Source organism: Mytilus galloprovincialis, chromosome 10, assembly GCF_965363235.1.
Source record: "Mytilus galloprovincialis chromosome 10, xbMytGall1.hap1.1, whole genome shotgun sequence".
Lineage (NCBI taxonomy): Eukaryota > Metazoa > Mollusca > Bivalvia > Mytilida > Mytilidae > Mytilus > Mytilus galloprovincialis.
This window is the reverse complement of record NC_134847.1, coordinates 52,536,897-52,561,578: the sequence shown is the minus strand read 5'-3', so window position 1 is coordinate 52,561,578 and position 24,682 is coordinate 52,536,897. Positions and strand designations below refer to the sequence as shown.

The window sequence follows — 24,682 nt, the reverse complement described above, 5'->3', positions numbered from 1 at the left end:
TCCACTAACTGAGAGATTTCGGGAGTTAGATTCTTGACTTCCGGTGTCTATTCAAATATCGAAAGTGAAAGTAGAATACATGCACCACAACACTCTTTCGTGACAACACCCTTGTTAAAAAAGCCATGGTGACACGGTAATAAGCATATAGATGGAAAATAACATCACTGATAGTTACCATATCGTGCATATTTTAAATTGCAATGCTAACACATCAATGACATAACAGACAATGAATGTTTAGCACTAGCAGAGATGCAAAGCATGTGTGTGCTGATTTAGAAGTAGAAAGATACCACAAGTAGATATCATATTATATCATGGCTCAGCTAAAACTACTTAGAACTTTTATAAATATTTATATATAGGTAAGTGAACAGTTTTTCTCAGTTAGTAAATATTCTTAAAATGGATGAGAGTGATATACATGTGGGGAAGACATTACAAAAGTTATCATGAATTGAAACAATTTGTTTAAAACTATCAGTCGATTAATTTTATACAATTGTATATAAAGAAATTTGGAGCCAATTGCAGCTGCAGATAAAAAAAGAAATGGAAACAAGAAAATTAAAGAGGAATTAGAGTTTAACAGAATAAATTTTTCCTGTATTCACGGAGGCAAAAAATTCTAAACAAGTTTGGCAAGAAAATCCTTATACATTATGTCTGATAAAACAAAGACATTAAAGGCCGATGCCAATAATCTTCATAAATAAATATAAAATTTTATAATTTGATGAAAATGTAAACCTTCAGCGCATCAAAAAATATTTTACCTCTGAAGCGTAGAAGCCTGTGATTGTTGTTTTGACTGGCAACATTTGAAATATGTGCCAAAACAATCCTATTGGATATGTAAAATTTGTTCCAAATCTTAATTTACTTACATGAATCTTTTAAAATTGGTTTAATTTGACGCCTTAATAACCATGATAACTTGCTTCTATAATATTTATATAACACCCAAGCTTATTTTCAATCAGTATGCATTTAATTTGCAATGTTTATTTGTATTATTAACGAATAAATACAATTTGAAAATATTATTTAGATTTCATACTCTTCACTGGTTCTACACGATCCCCTTATTATCAATAATTTCTGTATATATATATATATAAACGAGTCTAAATTGAAAACTACGTTCAAACCTATATATCACGTTTCTTTCCCTATCCGATGGCATTTTATTATAAAACCGGATGAGGGTACCCGTAGCCTACGATTGCGCGTAGCCTATGAATACACGTAGCCTACGACTACACATAGCCTACGAATAGCAATTTGACTATTCCTACCCGCATGAGGGTACGCGCAGACACTACCTTGTTTTATCATGTTTATAGTGGGTTTCATTGGGGTCTAAGCATGACGCAGGATTGCCAATTTTTTGTAAGCGTGACACATGAAAGTCAAGTTATTGTGCAGTGAAAACGGGAAATGAAGTCTAGCGGGACACAGGAAATTACAAAAAAATAAGAATTGCTTACATACATAGTGTAAGCGAGATACGTGAATCTGACAAAACAATAAGCGGGATCCGGGATCAGAACCCCCCAATGAGACCCCCTTTATAGTATAAGATAAGATATTTTTTACAATGTATTATCTAAAATAGAACAGGATTGTTACTAATAGAATTGAACAATATTACCATTACACCTTTGACCATCATTACTGGACATCACAACCATTCCTGTAGATGTGTGGCACCATTATAATGATTAACAATGCAAAAGTGATGGTGATTGTTGTATGATGTCAATAGACTAACATTCAATAGTTTAGATAAAGTGTTGCAAAATCTTGGGTCAAGTATTGTGGAATCACAAATAGAAATAACACTGCAGTTACCACCATGACCACAATTCAAATATGGCAGAGGTAGAAAAAGGTGAAATAGTTTGCTGCCTATTTCTCTGAGTATACGTGTTGTTTTCAAGAATTACTTAACCACCAGATTGACATGTACAGTTTAGTTGTGGATGTGTTTTCTTAATACCATACTAGAACATACCCGTGATATCGCGGGTCCGTGACTGAATTAAAGTATATAACTATTTGCAAGCATTATTTCAGTATTAGTATTGTCATCTGATAAAGTCATGCCGATTATAAGATACACAGTTTTCTCTGCTTTCAAATCTTTCTGTTTGAACCCGTCGAACTGGAACTTATCAAGTATTGGTAATATTAATTATTTGGAAAAGAAAAGGTCCTGGAATGGAGTATTTTTTAATCAACAGCATTGTCCTATATTAGTTTTAAATAAAGTTGAATTCTTTGAATCGCTGTTTTACGTCATGCCCGCTAACAAATTGAAAACTGTACCTATACGCCTTATTTTTAGTCCAGATTTTTAGTATTCGAATTGTTATCTTAGAAAGTCTTACTGATTTAAATACTTCAATAGGTAACAATTCGACAATTTAGTAGTGTCAACCCTGTGATTATGACCCGTGTATATATCTGAATACACCGTTTGTTGGTGCGCCTGTCAGATGCGGAACGTACAGATAAGGTAATAGGTAACAGGTGAATATACTATTGGTATCGGTATCGGACTTGACCCGGAACTTCTTAATTATTGGCAATATTAATTACGTGGAAAACAAAAGGGCCTGGAGTGGTGTAATTTTTAATCTACACCTTAGTACTATATTAGTTATATATAAAGTTGAATTCTTTGATTCGTCGTTTTTACGTGATGACGGCTGACAAATTGGACCTCGTAATTTTAGTATTATAGATATAGCCTCATTACAAAAATAAAAGCCATAGAAAATTCAAGGAATATAGTTGTAACTCCAAGAAATATGTTTGATGAGATAATCATATAGTCGTAATTTGGATATGATAATAGCAACTTGTCAGTGATAAAAGAAGCTTTATTTGTTGATTGGAACGTAGTCTATATTTAAATCTTGCTTGAAAGTTTAATGTTTCACAGGTTTAAATTTATGATAATTTGGATAAATATTGATTGGTATAGTGTATACTTAAAGAAGAAGATATATTCCTTGATAAAAATGTTTTTAAAAGTTTTTAATAACAAAAAATTTCAATCAATCAATAATCATGATAACTGTGTCCTAGTACCAAAGAAACTGGGCTAATGAGTCACTCTCTGGAACTGTAATCCAATGAACATTCCCGTACTACAACCTGACAACAGATGCTTCAACAACTCATAAAGATATCAGCCTGGTGGTAGTTATTACATTGACAGTACTAATTGTTCTGCTCCATATACGCTTTTGACTATTAACTACAGGCTATTATCATCTTGGATTTATTTTTATGCCCCATTTATGGGCATTATGTTTTCTGTTCGTCAGTCCTTCTGTTCATCCGTTCGTCCCGCTTCAGATTAAAGTTTTTGGTCGATGTAGTTTTTGATGAAGTTGCATTAAAGTCCAATCAACTTGAAACTTAGTAAACATGTTCCCTATGATATGATCTTTCTTATTTTAATGCCAAATTAGAGATTTTATCCCATTTTTAGGGTCCACTGAATGTAGAAAATGATAGTGCGGATGGGGCATCCATGTACTTGGGACACATTCTTGTAAAATTGAAATTTGCATAATTTCTTGTGCTTGAATATTTTTTTTAATGCCATGTTTATTCTGTATTATAATGTTTTGAAAGGTGCATAACACTTTCAATACAATGTATTTTGTATAGATAGTGTTGTGGGCTGCACAGTACACTCTATTGAAAATGTGCTATCTTCTTAGTAATAGAAAGTATTGTGTGCTGCAAAGAACATTAAAATGCAGATATGACAGATCTAATTATCTTATGTTGTACTGCCATACCACTGTCCCAGGTTAGGGGGAGGGTTGGGATCTCGCTAACATGTTTAACCGGCCACATTATTGATGTATGTGCCTGTCCCAAGTCAAGAGCCTGTAATTCAGTGGTTATCGTTTGTTTATGTGTTGCATATTATTTTTTTTCGTTCATCTTTTTATTTAAATAAGGTCATTATTTTTCTCGTTTGAATTGTTTTACATTGTCATTTTGGGGCCTTTTATAGCTGACTATGTAGCTGACTATGTGGTATGGGCTTTGCTCATTGTTGGGGTCCGTACGGTGACCTATATTTGTTAATGTCTGTGTCATTTTGGTCTATTGTGGACAATTGTCTCATTGGCAATCATACCACATCTTCTTTTTTATAAATAACAGAATAAACATGGAATTTATAAAAAAAAAAAATTAAACGCATGAAATTATGCTAATCTTGAGTGTAAAAACAGATCCAACAGGGCTATGGAAAACTGAATCAATTTTGCATGGCCTAATCAGAATCTGATATGATTTTATTTTGCCAAATTAAACATGTTGACTTGTTTTTCAGGGTTTAAAGGACATTCACCATGGAACATCCAGCTGTAGGGTTTGATGATCCAACCCTAATTGACCCCTTAGATGCCATTCTAAATGACCTTGCTAATGACCTTGATGGGGATCCCACAACATTCCAAGACCTTCTACAAATTTCAAGGTCTGAACTTGGACCCAATAATATGGCCAACATAACCACCGCTATGGAATATTTTAGAAGCATAGAAAACAACAAAGTTTATGACAAACTAGATTTGGTAGATTATCTCATAAATGTGACAGATACTTTGAACTACCATACAGTCATGGGAACTAATAGAGTTTCAGATCAGTTGAGCCTGTACAAAGAAAGACTTCTCAAACATAGAGAAGCACTGAGAACCAAAGGAGTAGATATTGATAAGAACTTTGTTGGGAGAATTGATGACATTAAAAAGATTGAGGGAGTTATATCTGGTGACTTTGCTCACTATGATTCTGTCAGAGGTAACATTAAATTACACAAACTAGCAAAATTTGACAATTACCTACTACATTCATGACATTATACTTAGGCCAAATAAAAAGTATGTGTGGTTCCAGTTACATCTGAAAAAAAGTTAGGGTAGGTAGGTAGGGATTTTTTTTTATTTTATGATTTTTTTTTCATTGAGTCTATGGGAGCAACATTCTAACTTTAACAGTGCTTAATGAAAAAAAGACAATAAAATCTTTAGGGTAGGCTATTTTTGAGGCGAAAAAGTAGGGAAGGTAGGGTTGCTGGAACCACCTATATATTTTTATTTGGCCCTACCGGGGATTCATTACTTTTTAAAGAATATAAATTTTCATGGATTTCCATGAAATTAACATGTTTATATGTTCATCAAACAAAATTTTTTAAAGGCTAATGTATGCAGAATTTGCTGAAGCCTTTAAATCAAATATCCATGAAGATGCAGTTTTTTATTTTGTCTACATAACTTGTTACACACGAAAATTATTTATTCACAGTTATTATGGTTGTACATGTAATATCATTTGAGATCAAATACTGATATTAAGTAAGTTATCAATTTCCCTCTCCGCAAATTCTTAAAACAGCAACAAAAAAAGCCTTAACAGATATATTGTTAAACTATAAACTAAGCAAACAGATATGTATTTAAAATTATTTTCCAGCAAATTTGAAAAACAAGACAATTTAGCTAAAACTTCATAAAACTATAATAATTATTTTCAGAAAATCTATATTTAAATTTTATTTACAAAATGAAAGACTGTTTTTTCATGTTTATTCATTTCATCATACACACTACAATTATTCCATACTCCATGGTCTGTTTTGCATTCTTAATTTATACAATCACCAACCTTTTTTGCCAGTTGAAGCAGTGAAATTCAATTTATCATATTTTTTATTGAAATCTTTCCAACAGGAGTTTGTATATGTGGCCTAGGAGGAATGGGTAAAACAAGTTTAGCTAATGAGGTCTGCTATCGTCTTTATAAGTCAAACCAAAGATGGAAGATCATCAGAATTGATTTGAGGTAAGCCAACATAGGATTTAGAAAATAGTTAAACCATTTGAACATTTTGATAGCTACTATTTAGGAGAGAAATGACAAATGTATTGTGTTTTTAGCTCTGACTGCATCAATTGGTGATTTGATGGTCGCAAATTTAGTTCACTGGCAAAGCTTTAGCTGGGCCATTAACAGAAACAACATGAAAACATACATTCAAAATCTGTCATACATCTTCTGCAATTGACATACGTTTTCATAACACAAATTGTGAATTGATACCATGAACATTAGTGAAGTTATCCAATCAAAGTGAAAGTTACAAACGTTGTTGCATTAGAACTCACCTTTTCAGAATCTAATTATAAAGCACTATATAAAGGTAATTTCATTGTTCCTACACCAAATTGAAAATAATGTTACATCATTGGTTGAATTTCTATTGTTATTAATGATTTAAACCAATCACAACGTTTTGGTGAACGCTTTTGAAAATACTACCCAGAATGCATTAGATTCTGAAACAGCGAATTATGATTGACTATCAGCAAATTAAGTAATGTCCTTTTTAAAAAAAGGATCAATTAAATTGTTAGAATTTGTGATATATATTTAAAGTTTATAAGTAGTAAGAGTAATTTTATTCACATTTTGAGAGAATTAAAACAGTGCAAATATAAAAAAGAAGATGTGTTATAATTGCCATGCAATAAAACAACCCTTGAAAAGACCCCAAATGACACAGAAATTAACAACTATTGATCACCGTATGGCCTTCAACAGTGAGCAAAGCCCATACCACATATATAGTCAGCTATAAAAGGCCCCGATATGACAAATGTAAAACAATTTAAGCGAGAAATCTAATTGCCTAATTTATGTACCAAAAAATGAACGAAAAACAAATATGTAACACATCAACAAACAACAAACACTGAATTACAGCCTCCTGACTTGGGACAGGCACATACATACAGAATGTGACTGGGTCAAACATGTTAGCAGAATCCCATACTGCAGTGAAACTTTTAAAAACTAACTACCTAATGGACAATGGAAAACAGCTGGTTTTCAGGGTTTAGATATAAGAAGATGGGGTATGTTTACTCTTGCTCCAAGACACAATTTATAAAAGTAAACCATTATAGGTTAAAGTACGACCTTCAGCACAGAGCCTTGGCTCACACCAAACAGCAAGCTATAAAGGGCCCCAAAAAATGACTAGTGTAAAACCATTCAAACAGGAAAACTAACAGTCTAATCTAAATATAAACAAGAAACGAGAAACACTTATAAACCACATCAACAAACGACAACTATTGAACATCAGATTTGTCTGTTTTTTGAAATTTGAAATCATCAAGATTTACAAACTGTATTTCTATACATCTTCAATGATTAAGGTTAGATAGAGAAGGGGATACAAAAAATATGTAGAGAAATTGAACTGAAATAATCTTCATGAAGTAGTAGCATAAGTAAACAAATACAAAATGTATATCTGACACAGATTGTTTTTGTGGCTGAAGTCAAATTCTGGTTTTAAAATGACATATTTTGTGTCATGGAATTTTTATATTGTATTTTTACAGAGAGAGGGATACTCTATTGGATTTACTGAGTTTAACACTAACAGAACTACATGAGACCTTTAGTTCTACAGATATACCAGAAATGATCAAGAAACTATGGAAAATCATTCCTGACATAAAAAGAAGTGAGTGCCATTGTAAAGTAGTATCCCGTGATGGAATAACATCTTAATTCTCAATATAAATATTATATGTATTTGATTATAAATTGTAATGCACATTGACAATTATGATGGAAAATACATTATGTTCGTAATCAATTAATATTGATTAATTAATTGATTACAACATAAATTATATTTTATTAGTTTTTGCCGTGCAATGAAATACTTGTGTAAGCTTAAAAAACCACTTTTCAATCCATATTTAAGCCTTTAGTGTTCTGAAACCAGAACTTGGCTAGCTAACAATTGGTTTGTTTGCATTTGTTTGTATAAACTTTGATCCTTTTACTCAAATTATATAACATTATTACTTGTCCTTGCAAAGATTTATTTGAATGGAGAAACAATTTCCTAAAGGGTTGGACAAAGGGTTCAATAATGTAGGAAAGCTTGAAAATAAATGAGCTTACATTGCAACAGGCAAAATTGAATAACTGTTCCCCGCTGGTAAGAGCTAGAAAACAAATGGCCTGACTCACAAAATGTTTTGAATAGTTTCACATGAAAATCAAATATATATTCATGAAGCATTGTCTACAAACAAATAACAAGGAATTAGTTGAATCTGAAATAAATTTGAATTATTGCATGATATTTCAGTATAAACTAACTTTCACCTATTAATCATGTTAATAGCCATGTGTAAATGGCTAACATTTTTTAATAGTTGGGTTATTTTCATCATATTTTTCTTATTAATATTTTTTCACAATTCTCAATTATATTATTCTAGTTTTAAATCACAACTAGTTTAATAATACTAGGTATACAATCCTTTCTTACACTTATTGAAAATTAATAGTACTGGGTAATGTGAATAAAAAAAAACATGGCTCAAACAGAATATCAAATGCTCACCCCCTCATGAGAAATTACTTTTATTTTCTTTTAAAGGGACAGTATTGTTATTTGATAATATAGATGGTCTTCTTCAAAACAGAAAAGGAAGGTAATTTCATTTCTTTCTGTTATATAAAAATAAGATGTGGTATGATTGCCAATAAGACAACTCTACCAAGAGACCAAATGACACAGAAATTATTACCTATAGGTCACTGTAACAGCGAGTAAAACCCGTATTATTAATTAGTCCAAGACCTTCTTGGTACTTTATGTAAATATACATTCATATACATTCATTTTCGTAGAAAGGGTAGTACACATACTAATTTGAAATCACATCATATAGGAAACTTAATGTAGAAGTGTCCTCTGATTTTATTTGGAGGATACATAACATTTTCTGAAATTTACTGGTCTGAAACAATTGCTCTCATGTAAAAGCAGAAACATTTATAAAGATGATTAGAACCATGGAAATTACATACCCGTAAAAAAAGACAACATACAGTTGATCAACGGTCCGTGTAACACTTATCAATTCAAAGTTTTAAAAAGTTTTGAAACTTTAGATTTTTGGAATTTTGATCAAAGTTTTAAAATATCAAAATTTTAAATTGTGTAAAAGTTTTGAAATTTTGAAATTTTAACCAAATTATTAAAATATTAAAATTCTAAATATCGTTTATAAATTTGATAGTTTAGGAATTTGATCAAACTTTTAAAATACTAAGCCTAACGTGCAATTTTGATTATTTCACTTTTTGAAAGTTTGATTTTTTAAATATTTGATTAAAATATCAAAAATAGTAAAGGGGCGAAAAGAGGGGTACCTGTAAACACTGATGTAAACACGGCTCTGATAACAATCATGCCTTTTTTTATATATAAAACATATTAGACATCACATGGGATAACAGTATCCTGAAATTTTAAGGTTGTGCATCTATCAAACAAATTTTGTTAATCCTATTTAAACCTGAATTAAATAAGTTGATTTAAATCTCTCATATAAGGTTAGCGTTTGAGATAAATAATTCAGAGCTATTTGGTGTTCCCAGTTCCTAACATTTAGAAGTAACAGTGAAAACTGACCAACTCGCAGTAAACCAAATAGTATTAATCGCCTTTTTGACGTTCCTGATGAAGGAAGATAAAAAAAAAAAACGCATCGGTTGCATGCAACTTTAAACGTTTTGTTTTCTTTTTTATCGATTGCATGACGATAATAAATTGCCTTTTATGATTTATTTCAGTTCCAAGAAATAACACGGAAGGAATACTTAATGTATAGCTTCACAATGAACGTTGTACTAGGCGCGCTTCAGCTGGCCCCTAGACAAAAAAGTGTACTGGTTATGTGATTATAGATGTCATACTAAACTTCGAAATATAACAATGAACTAAAATTAAAAGCATACAAGACTTAAAAGGACAGAGGCTCCTGAATTGGGACAGGCGCACAAATTCGACGGGGTTAAACTTGTTTCGTGAGATCAAAACCCTCCTCTATACCTCTACCCAATAAAGAATAAAAAACACAGTTATACGAACAATAAAATGCACTTTAAAAGAAAAACAAGTCCTATGTCAGAATAGGAGACAAACGAAACTAATCAAAATGTCAATGATAATAAATTAGCAAAGGACTACTATATATAAAGCAAACAGTTAACTGCTATACGCCAGCTTTAGACCTCAATTCATGAAACTGATTGAAAGGTTATGTCTTCATTATGCACACTCTCTCCCTGTTGTATTTATTGCTAATTTGTTTCGGAACATACATGAAATATGCTTCACTGGCAACAAAAAATCGATAATTTAAAATAGGTTGTTTTCGTACAAATTACGAAGAAACTTAGGATTTAACTCCCTCTGACAAAGTAGCCCTTATAGATTGATTTTGATATGTTTTAACTTCACTTTGGCCAAACACCTCTTCAATTTTTTTTGGTTCTTATTTTTCTTGACTTTCAAATTTCAGTTTTCAGCGTTCCGTAGTTGAATCCTTTACTTAAAATTCAGCGTTTTACATTGTACTGGTTTTTCGAGAGCAATGTGTATGGTCAAATATGGAAAAATCCATCATGCAGCTGACACTGTGGCTTCTCTTTACACGCCCCATTCTGGCTGGATGTACCTGTATTCTTTTAGTTTGCTAAAAGTCGATTGTCGTACGATAACTTAAAAATGTTCAAATAACAAAATGCAAATACGGAACAATAATATTCTTTTATATATACAAAAAAAATCCCTTTCCTTTTATTTACTATTTAAAAACAGCGGTTGATCTAGGACCCATAATGGAGCTACATGTACGTATATGATAACCAATCCAAATGTTGTCTAGAAGGGAGCAACCATTTAACTTTAAAAGTGGGGTGTTATTGTTTTGTCGAATCGCTAACAATTTTATTAAGTATATCGCTGATATAAACTTTAATTTGAAAAGAATTTTCAATTGTCAAAATGCCGACACCTACAAATAGATAGATGGGGGCTTAATGTAGTACAGCGACAACTATTACAATCATATGAATGCTGAAAATAATGTTTATGGTATACGTTTATATATGATATGAATGGTTTCAACTTTTACAAAACCAGAGCTATAAGTTTGATATAAACGTTTAATTTATTTGGCCTTTTTTAGTTTTATTTGACTTTATTTGCCTTTTTAACTTAAATGGAATCGAGCGTCACTGATAAGTATTTTGTAGACGAAACGCGCGTCTAGCGCAAAAACCGGCAAAATTTATATCCTTGTATTCATCTATGATGAGCTTATGTAGATACCTTGTAACAGTATCTTGGCTCCAATCTACTAATATTTGGTCTTAGTACTCTTAATTTCAACGTAAATAAGATATAAATATATCAAAAACTTCCAACATTGTAGACTAGCACAACCTTAATTCGGACACCATGCATTCAGTATTCCTACCGTACCAAAAAAAAATATTAACTAAAATCATTGATACAAGGCAATATGATTATGATCTTCATACAACCGATAAAAATGAAAACAACGTTAAAAGTTACGACCGAAGCGCTTTTCTGAATCGACCTTCTTAGGGAACGCTCAAAGCTGAATATTAAGGACCAACAACTTACAAAGAACAGATTAAAACATTAAAGATGATCGTTCATAATGTATACATGGAATGATGTATTCTTTAGCCAACATGATTGCAGAAAGTAAGAAGTTGTAGAGCAAAACAGAAAAAAATGAAATCAAAAGAGATAATACACCGTGTATTGAGCCTTTCTATTGCTTTTTAAGAGTTCAGTAGAAAATATATATATATGCTCAACCTAAACATACTATTTGAACTACTGCGAGTTGTTCAGTTTTTACTGTTACTCCTGTTTCTTCTGATATCCATGGGTGCTAGAAAAACCAGCAAGTAAAATGGCCAATATCAGATCCGTAGTACGTCTTGTTTTGAAATTAATTCTCTTCTTTTGAAAAATATTTTGTCATCCAATTTTTCACCGCTTACAACTGTCTGTCTGTGGTTTTATTTCATTCATTAACTTTTAAGTATCAGTATGTTTTCAATTCATATTGTTTTGTTTCATTCCGCTTTTATTTCGTTTCGCTTTTTACAGGTACCCCTCTTTTCGTCCCTTTACTATTTTTGATATTTTAATCAAATATTTAAAAAATCGAATTTTCAAAAAGTGAAATAATCAAAATTGCACGTAAGGTTTAATATTTTAGAAGTTTAATCAAAATCCTAAACTATCAAATTTAAAAACAATATTTAGAATTTTAATATTTTAATAATTTGGTAAAAATTTCAAAATTTCAAAACTTTTACACAATTTGAAATTTTGATATTTTAAAACTTTGATCAAAATTCCAAAAATCTAAAATTTCAAAACTTTTTAAAACTTTGAATTGATAAGTGTTACACGGACCATCAACAACATGCATCATGGGCACATGTTACCTTATCTCTAACTAAAAATATCATCCTATTGAAAAATAGCACTATCATGCTGAGCAAGGTAAATCTTGGATGATTCATATTTTTAAGCAATTAAGCAAATAATTGGGCATTGGGCATTGGGCATGAGTACAAAAATAAGAAAGGATCATCTACCTATTTGCATAAACCAAGATGTTTGAATTCCAACACACAAAATAAAAATATAATGTTAAAAATGCTTTGGAACAAAATTACTGTACATAATACTCTTTGAGATATCATAAGTAATGACTTTAACATTTTATGTTTCATTGATTTGTAACAGACAACAGATTTCACCAGTGTTGAAATTTTTCAATGACTTTCTACAGATGTTAGATGACACAACAGTAAGTTTATCTTTTTTTTTTGGAAAATACAAAATATTAAAGTAAGATGAGAAAAGGGATGAGGTGGGGGTTGGGGTTATGACTGCCAATTAGACCACTCTCCACCAGAGACCAATGACATAGAAGTTAGCAACTATGATTTACCTTTTGGCTTTCAACAATGAGCAAAACCACTTGTATTCGTATTTTTTTCACGTATATATTTACCTATGGAACATTGATTTAAAATCGAAAATGCAAAAGCAAATATAAAGTACTCTGATGTGCTTGCATAACTTTATTGGATGAACATTTTTTGAAAAGTACTTATTATGCTGCTTTAATAATTTATGAATAACTTAGAATCTAGAATATTGAAGTTCTTTTTAATGCTTCAGTGAATCTGAATTGCAAGGTAATAACCACTTGTAAATACAAAATTTAATCCTGGTATCTTTGATGAGTTTATTTACAACCACTGGGTCAATGCCACAGCAGGTGGGGCATCCATGTACTATGGACACATTCTTGTTTTATCATAACATATGGACAATAGGAAGGTGCAAAATAAAAAAAAGGAAGAAATGTTGATATTATACTTAACATTATGAGACTAGCAATATATTTTTTTTATATTTTCAGATCAGAATATTAATTACATCAAGACAGAAGTTGATTGCAATTGATGATAAACAGTTTATTGATAAAATGCGTCAAATTGGTAAATCACAGAAAAGAATGGATGAGTTAGTACTAGAAATAGAACTGAAGCCCCTCAATGTTAAAGAGGCAACAGAACTTTATGAAAAATGTGTTGACAAACAGGTAATTATTTATTTTGAGGAAGATACACCTGTAGTTCAATATTGACAATTAAACAATATAAGGAAATTTCAGTCAAAAAGGCAGAACCGACAACAAAGTTTTTTGCCCCACACGATGCATTTCATAAGACATAGAAAGACTATGTGATTGTCATTTTGGCCTTGTAAGCGCTATCACATGAACAATTAAGATTCTCAGACGAGTTAGAAAATCAGTTCTAAACAACCCTTTTTAAAGGAGTTATGCCCCTTTGAAATTAAAATAATATGGTAAATTGCATTAATAGTACTCTCAAGCATACATAACTTGTAGGAATTTTATGAAATTTGATAAAAGGTCTATATGAGCAAAGTCTGGGACAAGGTCAAGAATCAGCATTGATCAATTATTTTTACCAGATTAATGTACCTAAAAAATTGCATCGTGCACTTTCACACCTACATTTCTTGTAGGATTGTTATGAAATTTCTTTCAAAGTTTTATATCAGTAATGTCTTGGGTGAGTTTGAAAATCAGCACTGATGGACCTCTTTAAAATGTAATTAATATTAATCATTTTATTGTAAGCACTTTCATGCTTTCATTTCTTGTAAAATTTTCATGAAGTTTATAGCACCAAGGTCTTGGAAGAGGGCCTACCGGTAATAAAGACAGACACTTTTTTTATTTTTTTAGGGATTTTTTTTTACATGAATATAAAGATTTTAAAAGAAATTGCATCAATTAGGATGAATAAAATACTTGAAATATGCTCTACATAAAATAAAAACATACTGGATATTGTTTAATGTTATCCTTTTTGATGTTACAATATCATTACATGTATTACAAATCTAGAAAAAAAAAACTCGTAGGAATGTGTATTAAACATTTTATACAAACAGAAGTATTTTATATTTTTCAGTACAAAACTGATAGAAAGATAACTGGAGATATTATAAGATATTGTGGGTATTGTCCCTTGGCCATCAGGGCTACATGTAGTGCAGTTAATGGTGGACTCCTTGAACCTCAAGTTATTAGATATAACTTAAAAATAGCTGCAGAAAAGGGTGGACTCTCCCATGCTTTGCAAGTTAATAATTGTCTAGCACAAACCTTCAGTTCGCTTGATGTTGAATACCAGAAGAAATTGGCAAGACTCACAGTATTCCAGACAGCAAAGTTTGATGTTAATGCTGCCAGCGCTGTGTTTGGTGAACTTAACATGACTATGCGACCAAAAATGGACCTGTTGGCATTAAAAACCAGGCATTTTGTGGAAATAACAGAACCTGAAGATTACATGATGAAAAAGAAAACAACTTCAGCTACAACTGATATTTTTTTGACTCATGAATTGAGGTATTCTTTGCATCCACTTGTTTACATGTTTCTTAAAGAACTAATTAAGGATGGATGTTTTCAAGAGGAAGTAAAAAAGGCATGGCAAGGATTTGTCAGTCATTTTGAAAAAGCTGTGCAGAAAATAGGTGAAAAAATGGACACAAATTGTATGAAAGCTTGGAGGATGATTGAAGAAAATAAGAAGCACTTCATTAGTCTGTTTAAAGGTGATCATGTCCAAGATACACAGACAACCATAGATATGAAGGACAGAATTTTACTATGTACTCAAATGGTTTTAGTTGGAAACCTCTTGCTTGGAGATTTTCATAGGTATGTAAATAAATGTTCAGAGTTATGAATTTTTTGGTCACTTGAGAACATGGACTACAAAGGCTGTAGTAACACAATGAGATTATTATTTATATCATATGTCATCTTTGATGCCATTCTTTGTTTATTCTCAACTCATTGAAAAGGGCTTGGCAGATTCAATCCAACCTAGAATAGATTTTCGTGCAGGATAGTAAGTTGTACAGCAGTAAGTTTTATATTTGAACTGTGATTTTTTACTTTGACATTTCTGCTAATATTGTTTAAAGACATTAGTTGTCATAATTGAAAACTTCTCACATTTAGGTAGGTTAGACAGACAATTTTTTATGTGGCTGTATTGTTTTTAAATCCAATAAAAACAGAAAACAGAAATCCTGTCGAAACATTTATATGACAAAAAGTCCAACAATAATATCAAACCTTTACACAGACGAGAGAGAGTCGAGGATATCAAAGGGACATTCAAACTCACAAGTTGAAAATAAGTGAACAACGCCGTTACTAAAAAGGGGGGAAAAAACCAGATAGATATACTAAAGATTATATTTAAACAACCTTAACAACATAAACCAACCAAAAAAATAGGGTTGAAGTAAGATGCTCAGAAAAGGTAAGCAGTTTCTGCTCCACAAGTGACATGGCAAACAGAACAAAACAATTGTCCAAATAGTTATTATAGAATTTCTACCACTTTAACTCTTTATTTCCAAGACACTGTTACTTTCACATTGATAGAGATGTTTACAATTACTAGTTTTTAATGCAATTGCTTTTATGCCATCCCATATAGCCATCTTTGTGACGTATTTCAGAGACTCACAGTTGACTTGAACTAAGTATTGTATTCAAATGCATAATGAATACAAAATTCATTTCTTTTTCTAGAATAAACAGGATTGAAAAAATGTTGGAAAGCAGTAAGCAGAGGAATTGCAAACTAGAATATTTATTCTGGAAAATTGAAAAAGCCAGTTTTTTCTTTGATGTTGACAGAAATGAACTTGTAGCAAAGTATCTTTTTGAGATAGAAAGTACCTGTGATGTTGTTACAGCCATAGGTACTGCTTTGGCCCCTGTTTTTGGAATTTATTTCCTCCTCAAAGGAAAATTTTACATGCGAAGAAAGCAGCTGGAAAATGCAGTAAAAGATCTTACAATGGCCCAGAAATTGTTCAATGAACATAAATTTGTACGACATCGTTATATGTATCATATTACAAATATTTATGAAAAAATAGGTCAAACTTATCTTATGCTTGATCCACCTGCAGTAGAAGAAGCCAGAGAAAATCTCTATGCTGCTTTTAAGAAAGCTGAAGAAAAAGTTGAAAATTTTTATAATTTGGACATCCCTTCATTTATTGCAAGCATTGGTCGATTGTGGTATGTAATAGGACTAAAAGAAAACGAATTGAAAAATACAAAAGAGGCGAAAGAAAATTTTGAAAAATCCGTTAGATATTACACAAAAGCTATGGCTTTGGACACGCAAATGAATCTACACAAGTATGACAATTACGCTGATAAATTAGTGAAACGAGCTGAATCCTACGACGAGCTTGGATTGTTGAAAGTTTCTGGTGCATTTAGTGATGCTGTAAAAGATATCAAAGAAGCAGATAATATCAGAAGGAAAATCCTGCAGCCTCCTCACTATAAATGTACACATACACCACATCTAGTGGGCAAAATCCTCTTGCACAAGGCAAAACAGGAGTATGACAAGAAACAAAAAGGTATGGCTGTTTTTATAGCTGTATGTTATGGGTTTTGCCCATACCCTTGACAAATGGTGGTGTAGGGGTATGTAAAATCCTGATCTCCTTATTTGATCTTACCTGGCAGAGAGACTTGAAAATTGTAATAGATAGATAGAAACTTTGAATAACACAAATGAACAGCAAGACATGATCTACAAATAATTCATAATACTTGAAATCCTCCATTGCCTCGATATTGGAGTTATTGCCCTTTAATGAAAACTTTTGCATTTAAAAAAAAAATGTATAGATGATTCAAAACTTAAAAAAGGAAAATTATTAGAAGGATTAGGAAAAAAGGGGGCCATTGTTGAAGATGCAGGTGAGTAACACAGACTCTTAGGTAGAGCCTCTTGTTACATGTTAAAAGCATATTTTGTCTTTGACTGCTTTTCATTGTATGTTCTTGTAGGTTTTGATACAATTACCATATCTCAGTTAATATATGTCAATGGTAGATATTAGATAGTCTCTATTAAATACCCCCCCCCCCCCAATACAACTTTGCTCTCACAGGATGTGAAGAAGTTTAGATCATTACATATTTTGGGGGTATTTGTTTAATGATGAAAACTGTATGTCAACTTCTAAATGTCTTTTTTTTTATTATTGGAATATTTTAGGATGCAATTTTATTGACCCCACCACCCTAAAACTATATTATAAGTTATATGGTTCGCTACAGACCTCCTAAGGGTCCAAAGAGGGTTAGTAAAATCCATAGGGGGTGAGGCCGGAGGTCGAATATTAATCACCCTCTATGGAACCGTAGGGGGTCAGTAGTTAACCGTATAACGAATTTATTGGACGCTGGACTTTTTCTGCTGCGTTTTGTTGAAAAATAAACAATGAAACACAACAACATTAATAGATGACGTCACCATTAACGCGTCATGAACCCCCTATGAAACTTACTAACCCCCTACGGTCTCATAGGGGGTCACCACGTGACGGCGTTTAACCAATCACAACGTGATAATTTATCTGTGGTCGAATAATACATATTAAAAGGCTTATAGCTTTTTTGTAATAAATTCATATAAAGATGTTGATACATTCTTCTATGAAATGTTTTAAAATAAAACTTTATATTTTGAAATAGGAAATGCTATCAACCATCTTTGGGAAGGAATAATGTTTTATGAGATTACCAGAGATATGACTAAATGTGGTGGTCTACATCCAATACATATACATAGGCAGGAATATGAGGAAATAAAAGCTGAACATCTCTGGGCTTTACAGCAGGCAAGAGAGACACAGAAAATTGAACCAGCCATCAAGTTTTACAATGTGAGTAAAACTTATAATTATACCCTTTCAAAGGGGGGTATACTGTTTTACCTCTGTCTGTCCTTCCGTCAGTCCGTCAGTCCATCCGTCCCATGAATATTTTTCGTCGCATTTTTCTCAGGAACTACAATATAAGGATTTCTGAAATTTGGTTGCAGGGTTTATATAAGTCTACTACACCGTTTGATGTCTTTTCAGATTCATCACTCGACAACTTCCTGTTTACCGAACACTTGTATTATTTTACACATGATAACCAAGTTGAAAATTTCCGTCACATTTTTCTCAGGAACTACAATACAAGGATTTATGAAATTTTGTTTCAAGTTTTATATAAGTATGCTATACCGTGTGCTGCGTTTTCAGAGTCATCACTTGACAACTTCCTGTTTACCGAACACTTGTACTATTTTACACATGATAACCAAGTTGAAAATTTCCGTCACATTTTTCTCAGGGATTTCTGAAATTTGGTTTCAGGATTTATACTAGTCAGCTATACCGTGTGATGCGTTTTCAGAGTCATCACTTGACAACTTCCTGTTTACCGAAACACTTGCATATTTTTACACTATTGATATTATACACTTGCGGCGGGGGTATCATCAATGAGCAGTAGCTCGCAGTTTCACTTGTTTTATTTATTTTACCATTTTCAACTCTTACACCACTCTTGTCTATATCACTGAAACTATCTCATAATTATTAGTAATTATAAAGCTATTATATTTTCATATTTCAATAGAATAAAAATTCTACACTTTATTTTAACTGCTCTTTTTAATCGAAGTACTATATGTGTATTCTACCAATATGTTGATCTGTAAATTTTAAATTACTTTTATAGAAAATCTTTAGGGGATGACCAGTAGATTTTGATGTGGGCACTTTTTGTGTCACTTTTATGAGAAGTCAAAAATCAATATTTTTGTCCAGCTTTGATTGAAAGATATAATCTGGCAGCCATTAAGATAGAAATAAAAAGTATGACCTCATCAAATTTGCGGGGCAACTCTCTCACCCCAACCCATCAGAATTAAGTGGTTGTTCCTTAATATCTCAGGATGAGTATCCAATTAAGATTATGCTGTTTAAAACATAATTTCAGGATTTTGAAAAAGGTAAATTTGAGGAAGATAGGCAAAAAGCAAGAAGTGAAAGAGAGACAATAAAACACAGTGAATATGTTCCGATAGAAGATGTCAAAGCAGAAATAATGATGGCTGGACCGGGCAATATGACCTTCACACCTGTCAGAGTAGACGATAGTGACAGTGTCTCAGAAGAAGAAAATTTCGAAATGGTTGAGTTCAAAGAAGTTGTATTTAAAGATTATAAGTTAAAAGATGATGAGGTGATGGATTTTGATAAATTGTTTGAAAGAATGGAAAATCCTGACGATTTTTCAACATCAGAAGAAGAGGATGTTGCCATGGAAACAGAAACAAAGGTCATTGAAGGTAAAGGTTTTGAAAGTTTAATGGAAATTCAAGAAGACATTGATCAAAATTCTTCTAAATCTGCAAAGACAGATTTAACAATTGAAGAAGATCAAGTTTTTGATGAAAAAGATGCAAATAAAGAAGAAAGTGGGAAAAACTATTTGTCAGAAATTAGAAGAAAGTCAGCAGATAGAAGCAGTCTTTCTTCAACTTCTTCTCAAGACATGAGCTCTAAGGAAAAGAGGGAACGTTTTAAAAGAAAAAGGTCAAGAGATCCTTCAATGCAGGCATTCCTTGACAGTGTTGAGAGAGAAACATCAGAAAAAGGCAAAGCTGTTTTAAAGTCTACTAGATCAACATCACAAGATAAGAGTTTTGATCTAGAAATGCCAGTACTGGAATATTTAAAAATTGTAGATACTAAAGATAAAGAAGAAAAAAGAAAAATATTGGAAGACATGAAACAAAGATATCCATCTGTACAAGAGGAGGAAAAGGAAGGTAACCAAATAATTTGTTCACTTTAAAAAGAACAAGGAAAATGGAGGTTTATCATTGATTCAAACATTTTGAATTATGAGAAAAAGAAGATTTGGTATGATTGCAAATGAGACAACTATCTGTTAGAAACCATGAATTAGATATATTACACTCTAGGTCACAGCATCAATCCTTCAACAATGAGCAAACCTCTTACTGTATAAAAGTAAACTATAATAGACCTTTAATATAATTATAAAATGTCAAACACAAACATAAAAACTTACTAAAAGAATTGATTGCAGTATTAGTTATCTTTTAAGTATACAAGTCATATAATAACCAATCTTTGGAGTTTGTTATCACAAAATTTTGTAATTCTTACTTGACTATTAAATTTCTGATTTATATAAATGTATTGAATTTATTGTCGTTCTCACATATTTGGCTATTGTAAAATATAAAAAATATTAAAATTTGCATCAAATTACAATTCAGTATTTGAGGTGATCATATCATTCACTTAAATGAAGTAATCTTTAAGAATATGAAAATTGTATATTAAGACCAGACACAAGTTGTTTCCTTTTTCCTTTTTCCTTTTTCGATATTCAAATTTTGAAAAATATTACAAGTCCAAACTGAATTTTTTTTCCCCTCAAAATTTTTTTCACAAATTTTTTTATTCCTCAAAAATTTGAATATCGAAAAAGGAAACAACTTGTGTCTGGTTATATTAAGTTATTAACATCTTTTATATCTACTCTTTCAAAGAGACCAGCAGAGAATCTGAAGATACTGAACAACAAAAGGTTACCATGACAATTGGAAGAAAACGTCAGTTACAACTTTCAAGATCGGAAGAAGTGTCCAGTCAAAAATCCAGCAGAGATGTTAAAAAATAAACTGCATACACTGTCTTTCAAGGTGATATGAAGAGCAGGGCTTTCTGTCAAAATGAATATTTTTTTTTAACAAATAAGGAAGGAGCAGCTTTCCGTTAAAATAAATATAGGAGGGAAAGAATCTAAGGAGCAGCTTTCCGTTAAAATGAATATGGTAGGGAAAGAATCTAAGGAGCTTTTGTTTTATTATTGAGCTTTGGTTGTAGTTATTATTGTTGCATGTTCATTTGATATATGCAATATATTTGAAGTCAGTTTACTAGTTATAGGAGAAGGGATGGAACTCTTTTTCTACTCTACATTTTTTTGTCAAGCCTGCTATATTTTTATCAAGGAACAGCATTCTCAGCAAATAAGTGAAAATATATTTTTTTTATTTTCAGTATTTTTAATGCAGATAAATGTTTTTTTGGGGTTATTTTTTTCGTTTCAGTATTTTTGATGAAGATTATTATTTATTTTTTTTTGGGGGGGAGGGGGGTTGTTCCCAGTTAATATTTAGATACAGTTATTGTTTTTCGAACATCAATAATTTTGTCAAACCTTCATAGGATTTTATGAAAATTAGGCTAATTTTTTTATGATCAAGAGGTAATGTCTGAATCAAAATTTGAGATTTCCTTGTCCCAAAGTTCCTCTACAAGAGAATTTCAGATGTAAATCAATCTATTTGTATAATAACCATTAGTTTTCAAAAGGGGCTAAAGGGTTGGATTTTTTCTTCTTCATATGATACATATTACCATGTGCAACTTATTGTGGTGTCCAGCACTTAACTCTGTTAAGTACAATATTTAATCAACTGAGCTTTTGATAAACACTTGTTCAAGAATACATCGTAGTAGTTCTATCATCCATGGCTCAGCAAAGTTTTTTTTTTTTCTATTTATCTTGAAACAAAAACTTGATGAACAATGTTAGGAATTAAATAATTTTTGAGAGTGCCTTCTTCAATTTTTTATTGTGTATAAAATGTACAATACTACATTGAAAGTAGTATGACCTAGTATGGGTTTGTTTCACACTGGACTTCCAATGATTTCCCCGATTTTTACTGCAATTAACAAATTCTGTCATAGAAATGTTTTAATTTGTATGAATTTTAATGTGAATGAAGATATGCATAATATTTTATAATTGTAGTAACCTTTTTTGACAATTTACAGCAAGTTTTTCTATTTTGATACATAGAATGTCTATTTTATTGAGTTAACTCCAAAAAAAAATCTTTAAATTTTTTCATGCATAATTGTATTTTCTCGATAAAATATGGGAATTTTGCACAGTTTGTAGCTTGAAAATAATTTGATTTTCTATTAAATATTATAGAATAGGCAGGCAGCACTTATATTTTTGTTATGAATTTATTGATGCAATAGTATGCATATTAAGGTGGTACCTAACACTACAGGGAGATAACTCTGTAAAATAAGCTAAACGTTTTAATTACGTTGTCGTTGAGGAAAATATTAAGCTTCTCAATGATCAAAATTAGTGTTTGCCAAACTGCTATATAACCAGTGTAATTTTTCTGATAAAATGGTTGGTTCAAATTTTTTGAAATTTTTATATTTTTGTCATTTACACAAATTCCAAAACCTCACCTAAGTACATCCTTAAAGGCAGGGATCTAATATGGTTTCAAAGATTTTTATATTGTATATGATGATATATATTGAATCGTGACACTATAATAAACGATTTACTTACTTACTAATATTATTTGTTCGTAGTGAAACAATTTTAGTAGGAAAATGTTTTTTATATAGTTTACAAATTGTTTTAAAAACAGATATATTTTAAATTTTAATTACAGGCATTAAAAATTTACAATATTTTTTTCAATTTGAAATTGATATTTTTTCAGTATTAATTTTCTGTTTATATGTACAATGGATTTATATACATATTTTATATGTATTTCATTTACAAATGCAATGCTTGTTTGTTTTTCATGCTTTTGATATTTTCATAAGGAAAGCTATGTTTTCTTTATTTTTTTTCAATTCTTTGGGATTATCTCCCTTAGAATAGTATTGTTTTCATTCCTCTACCACTTGAACACAAAGCAAAATACTGAAGTTTCAACTAACCACACCAAAATCAATACAATTTTCTTGTCATGACTTTATACTATTCCATTCATTGTACTGCTCATCTTATATGGATATGTTTTAAATATGGTGTCTAAAGATGGCAAATATCTACTGTATATTTTTTTGTGTTCCATATTACAAAAGTGCCATATTTTTGTTATGAATTCATTGATATACATATATATATTAGTATTGAAATAGCAATGCAATACTTATTTGTAAAGCATTTATTTTGTTTTTCTTATATCTGACAATTTTTTTGTCCAGCCTGCAACTTCTTGTGCAGAAAGCTTGACATAGAGATAGTGTTGTCGGCAGCAGCATGAACTAATTACTCAAAAGCTTTATATTTTAGAAGATGGAAGATCTGGATGCTTCCTACTTTGTATAAAGATGCCTTATATGTCTAATGTCCTTGACCTTATTGTCATGGTTCAGTGACTACTTGAAAAAAGTTAGGATTTTTTGTAATGTTTATTTCTCTCTTAATATGAGTAATAGGATAATTCTATTTGGTTTGTGCATATCTTGCAAGCTTGAGGTCCTCATTTTTATCAAACAATTTTCATCTGACCTTGGCCTCATTTCATGCATCAGTGAACAATATTTAGTTTTGTTGTTATATACAAGCAAATACTATAAGCAACATGTCTATTATATGAGGGTGTGGATGGGGTTAAATGATTAAAGAATAATGCCCTTAAAAAATGAAGATTAGAGAATAACGGGCAGAAAAAAATGAAGATTAGAGAAAAAAGGGGTTAATTTTTTGAAGATTAGAGAAAAAAGGGGTTAATTTTTTGAAGAATAGAGATAAAGGCTTAAGGGGTGAAAATTAAATGTTTACAGAATAACAGACCCCCCATCCAGACCCCCTCTTATATGTGGTGTATGGAATGATTGTAAGGTGATCTTGTCCAATTGGCAGGTGTCATCTGAGTCACTAAGGGAGACATATAATACAATTATTGTACATATATATATTCTCAGAACATTAATGATGACTTTTCAATACTGTAACAGTTTATTTTTTACTGAAGTATACAAATGCATTAACATGCTTTTTAAAGTAGACCAAACTATCTTAAATAATTATCAAATAAGAATAACAAAAAGGTTCATCACAGTTTAAGATTTTTTTCATTGTAATCAGAATGTAATCAAAAAGTAATCAGGATTACAGGGTATTTTGAAAAGTAATTGATTAAATTAAATTACATGTAATCAGATTTTTGGCTGATTAATGATTACACTGATTACTTGAAAAATTGTAATCAATTACAGCTGATTAACGATTACAATTACCCCAAGTCTGCATCTGACCTTGACCTCATTTTCATGGTTCAGCATTTATAGTTAGTTTTTTTTGTTTTTTGGTCCCTTTTTATTCTAATATATGCAATAGGTCAACTTTATTTGGCATATAGAAGTAATTTACGATGAACAAGTCAGTCT

General features: G+C 31.2%; 1 protein-coding gene across 1 annotated transcript; it reads left to right on the top strand.

Annotated features, from left to right (window-relative positions):
* Positions 1–53: 53 nt before the first annotated feature.
* Positions 54–23,935, top strand: LOC143047813 (uncharacterized). The gene is made up of 12 exons (XM_076221091.1): positions 54–368; positions 4,370–4,842; positions 5,775–5,886; positions 7,455–7,579; positions 8,513–8,567; positions 12,722–12,785; positions 13,407–13,589; positions 14,494–15,248; positions 16,137–16,987; positions 18,114–18,304; positions 19,413–20,247; positions 21,001–23,935. The coding sequence occupies exons 2-12, from the start codon at positions 4,389–4,391 to the stop codon at positions 21,129–21,131; spliced, it is 3,756 nt and encodes a 1,251-aa protein (XP_076077206.1). The 5' UTR covers positions 54–368; positions 4,370–4,388; the 3' UTR covers positions 21,132–23,935.
* The last annotated feature ends 747 nt before the right edge of the window (positions 23,936–24,682 follow it).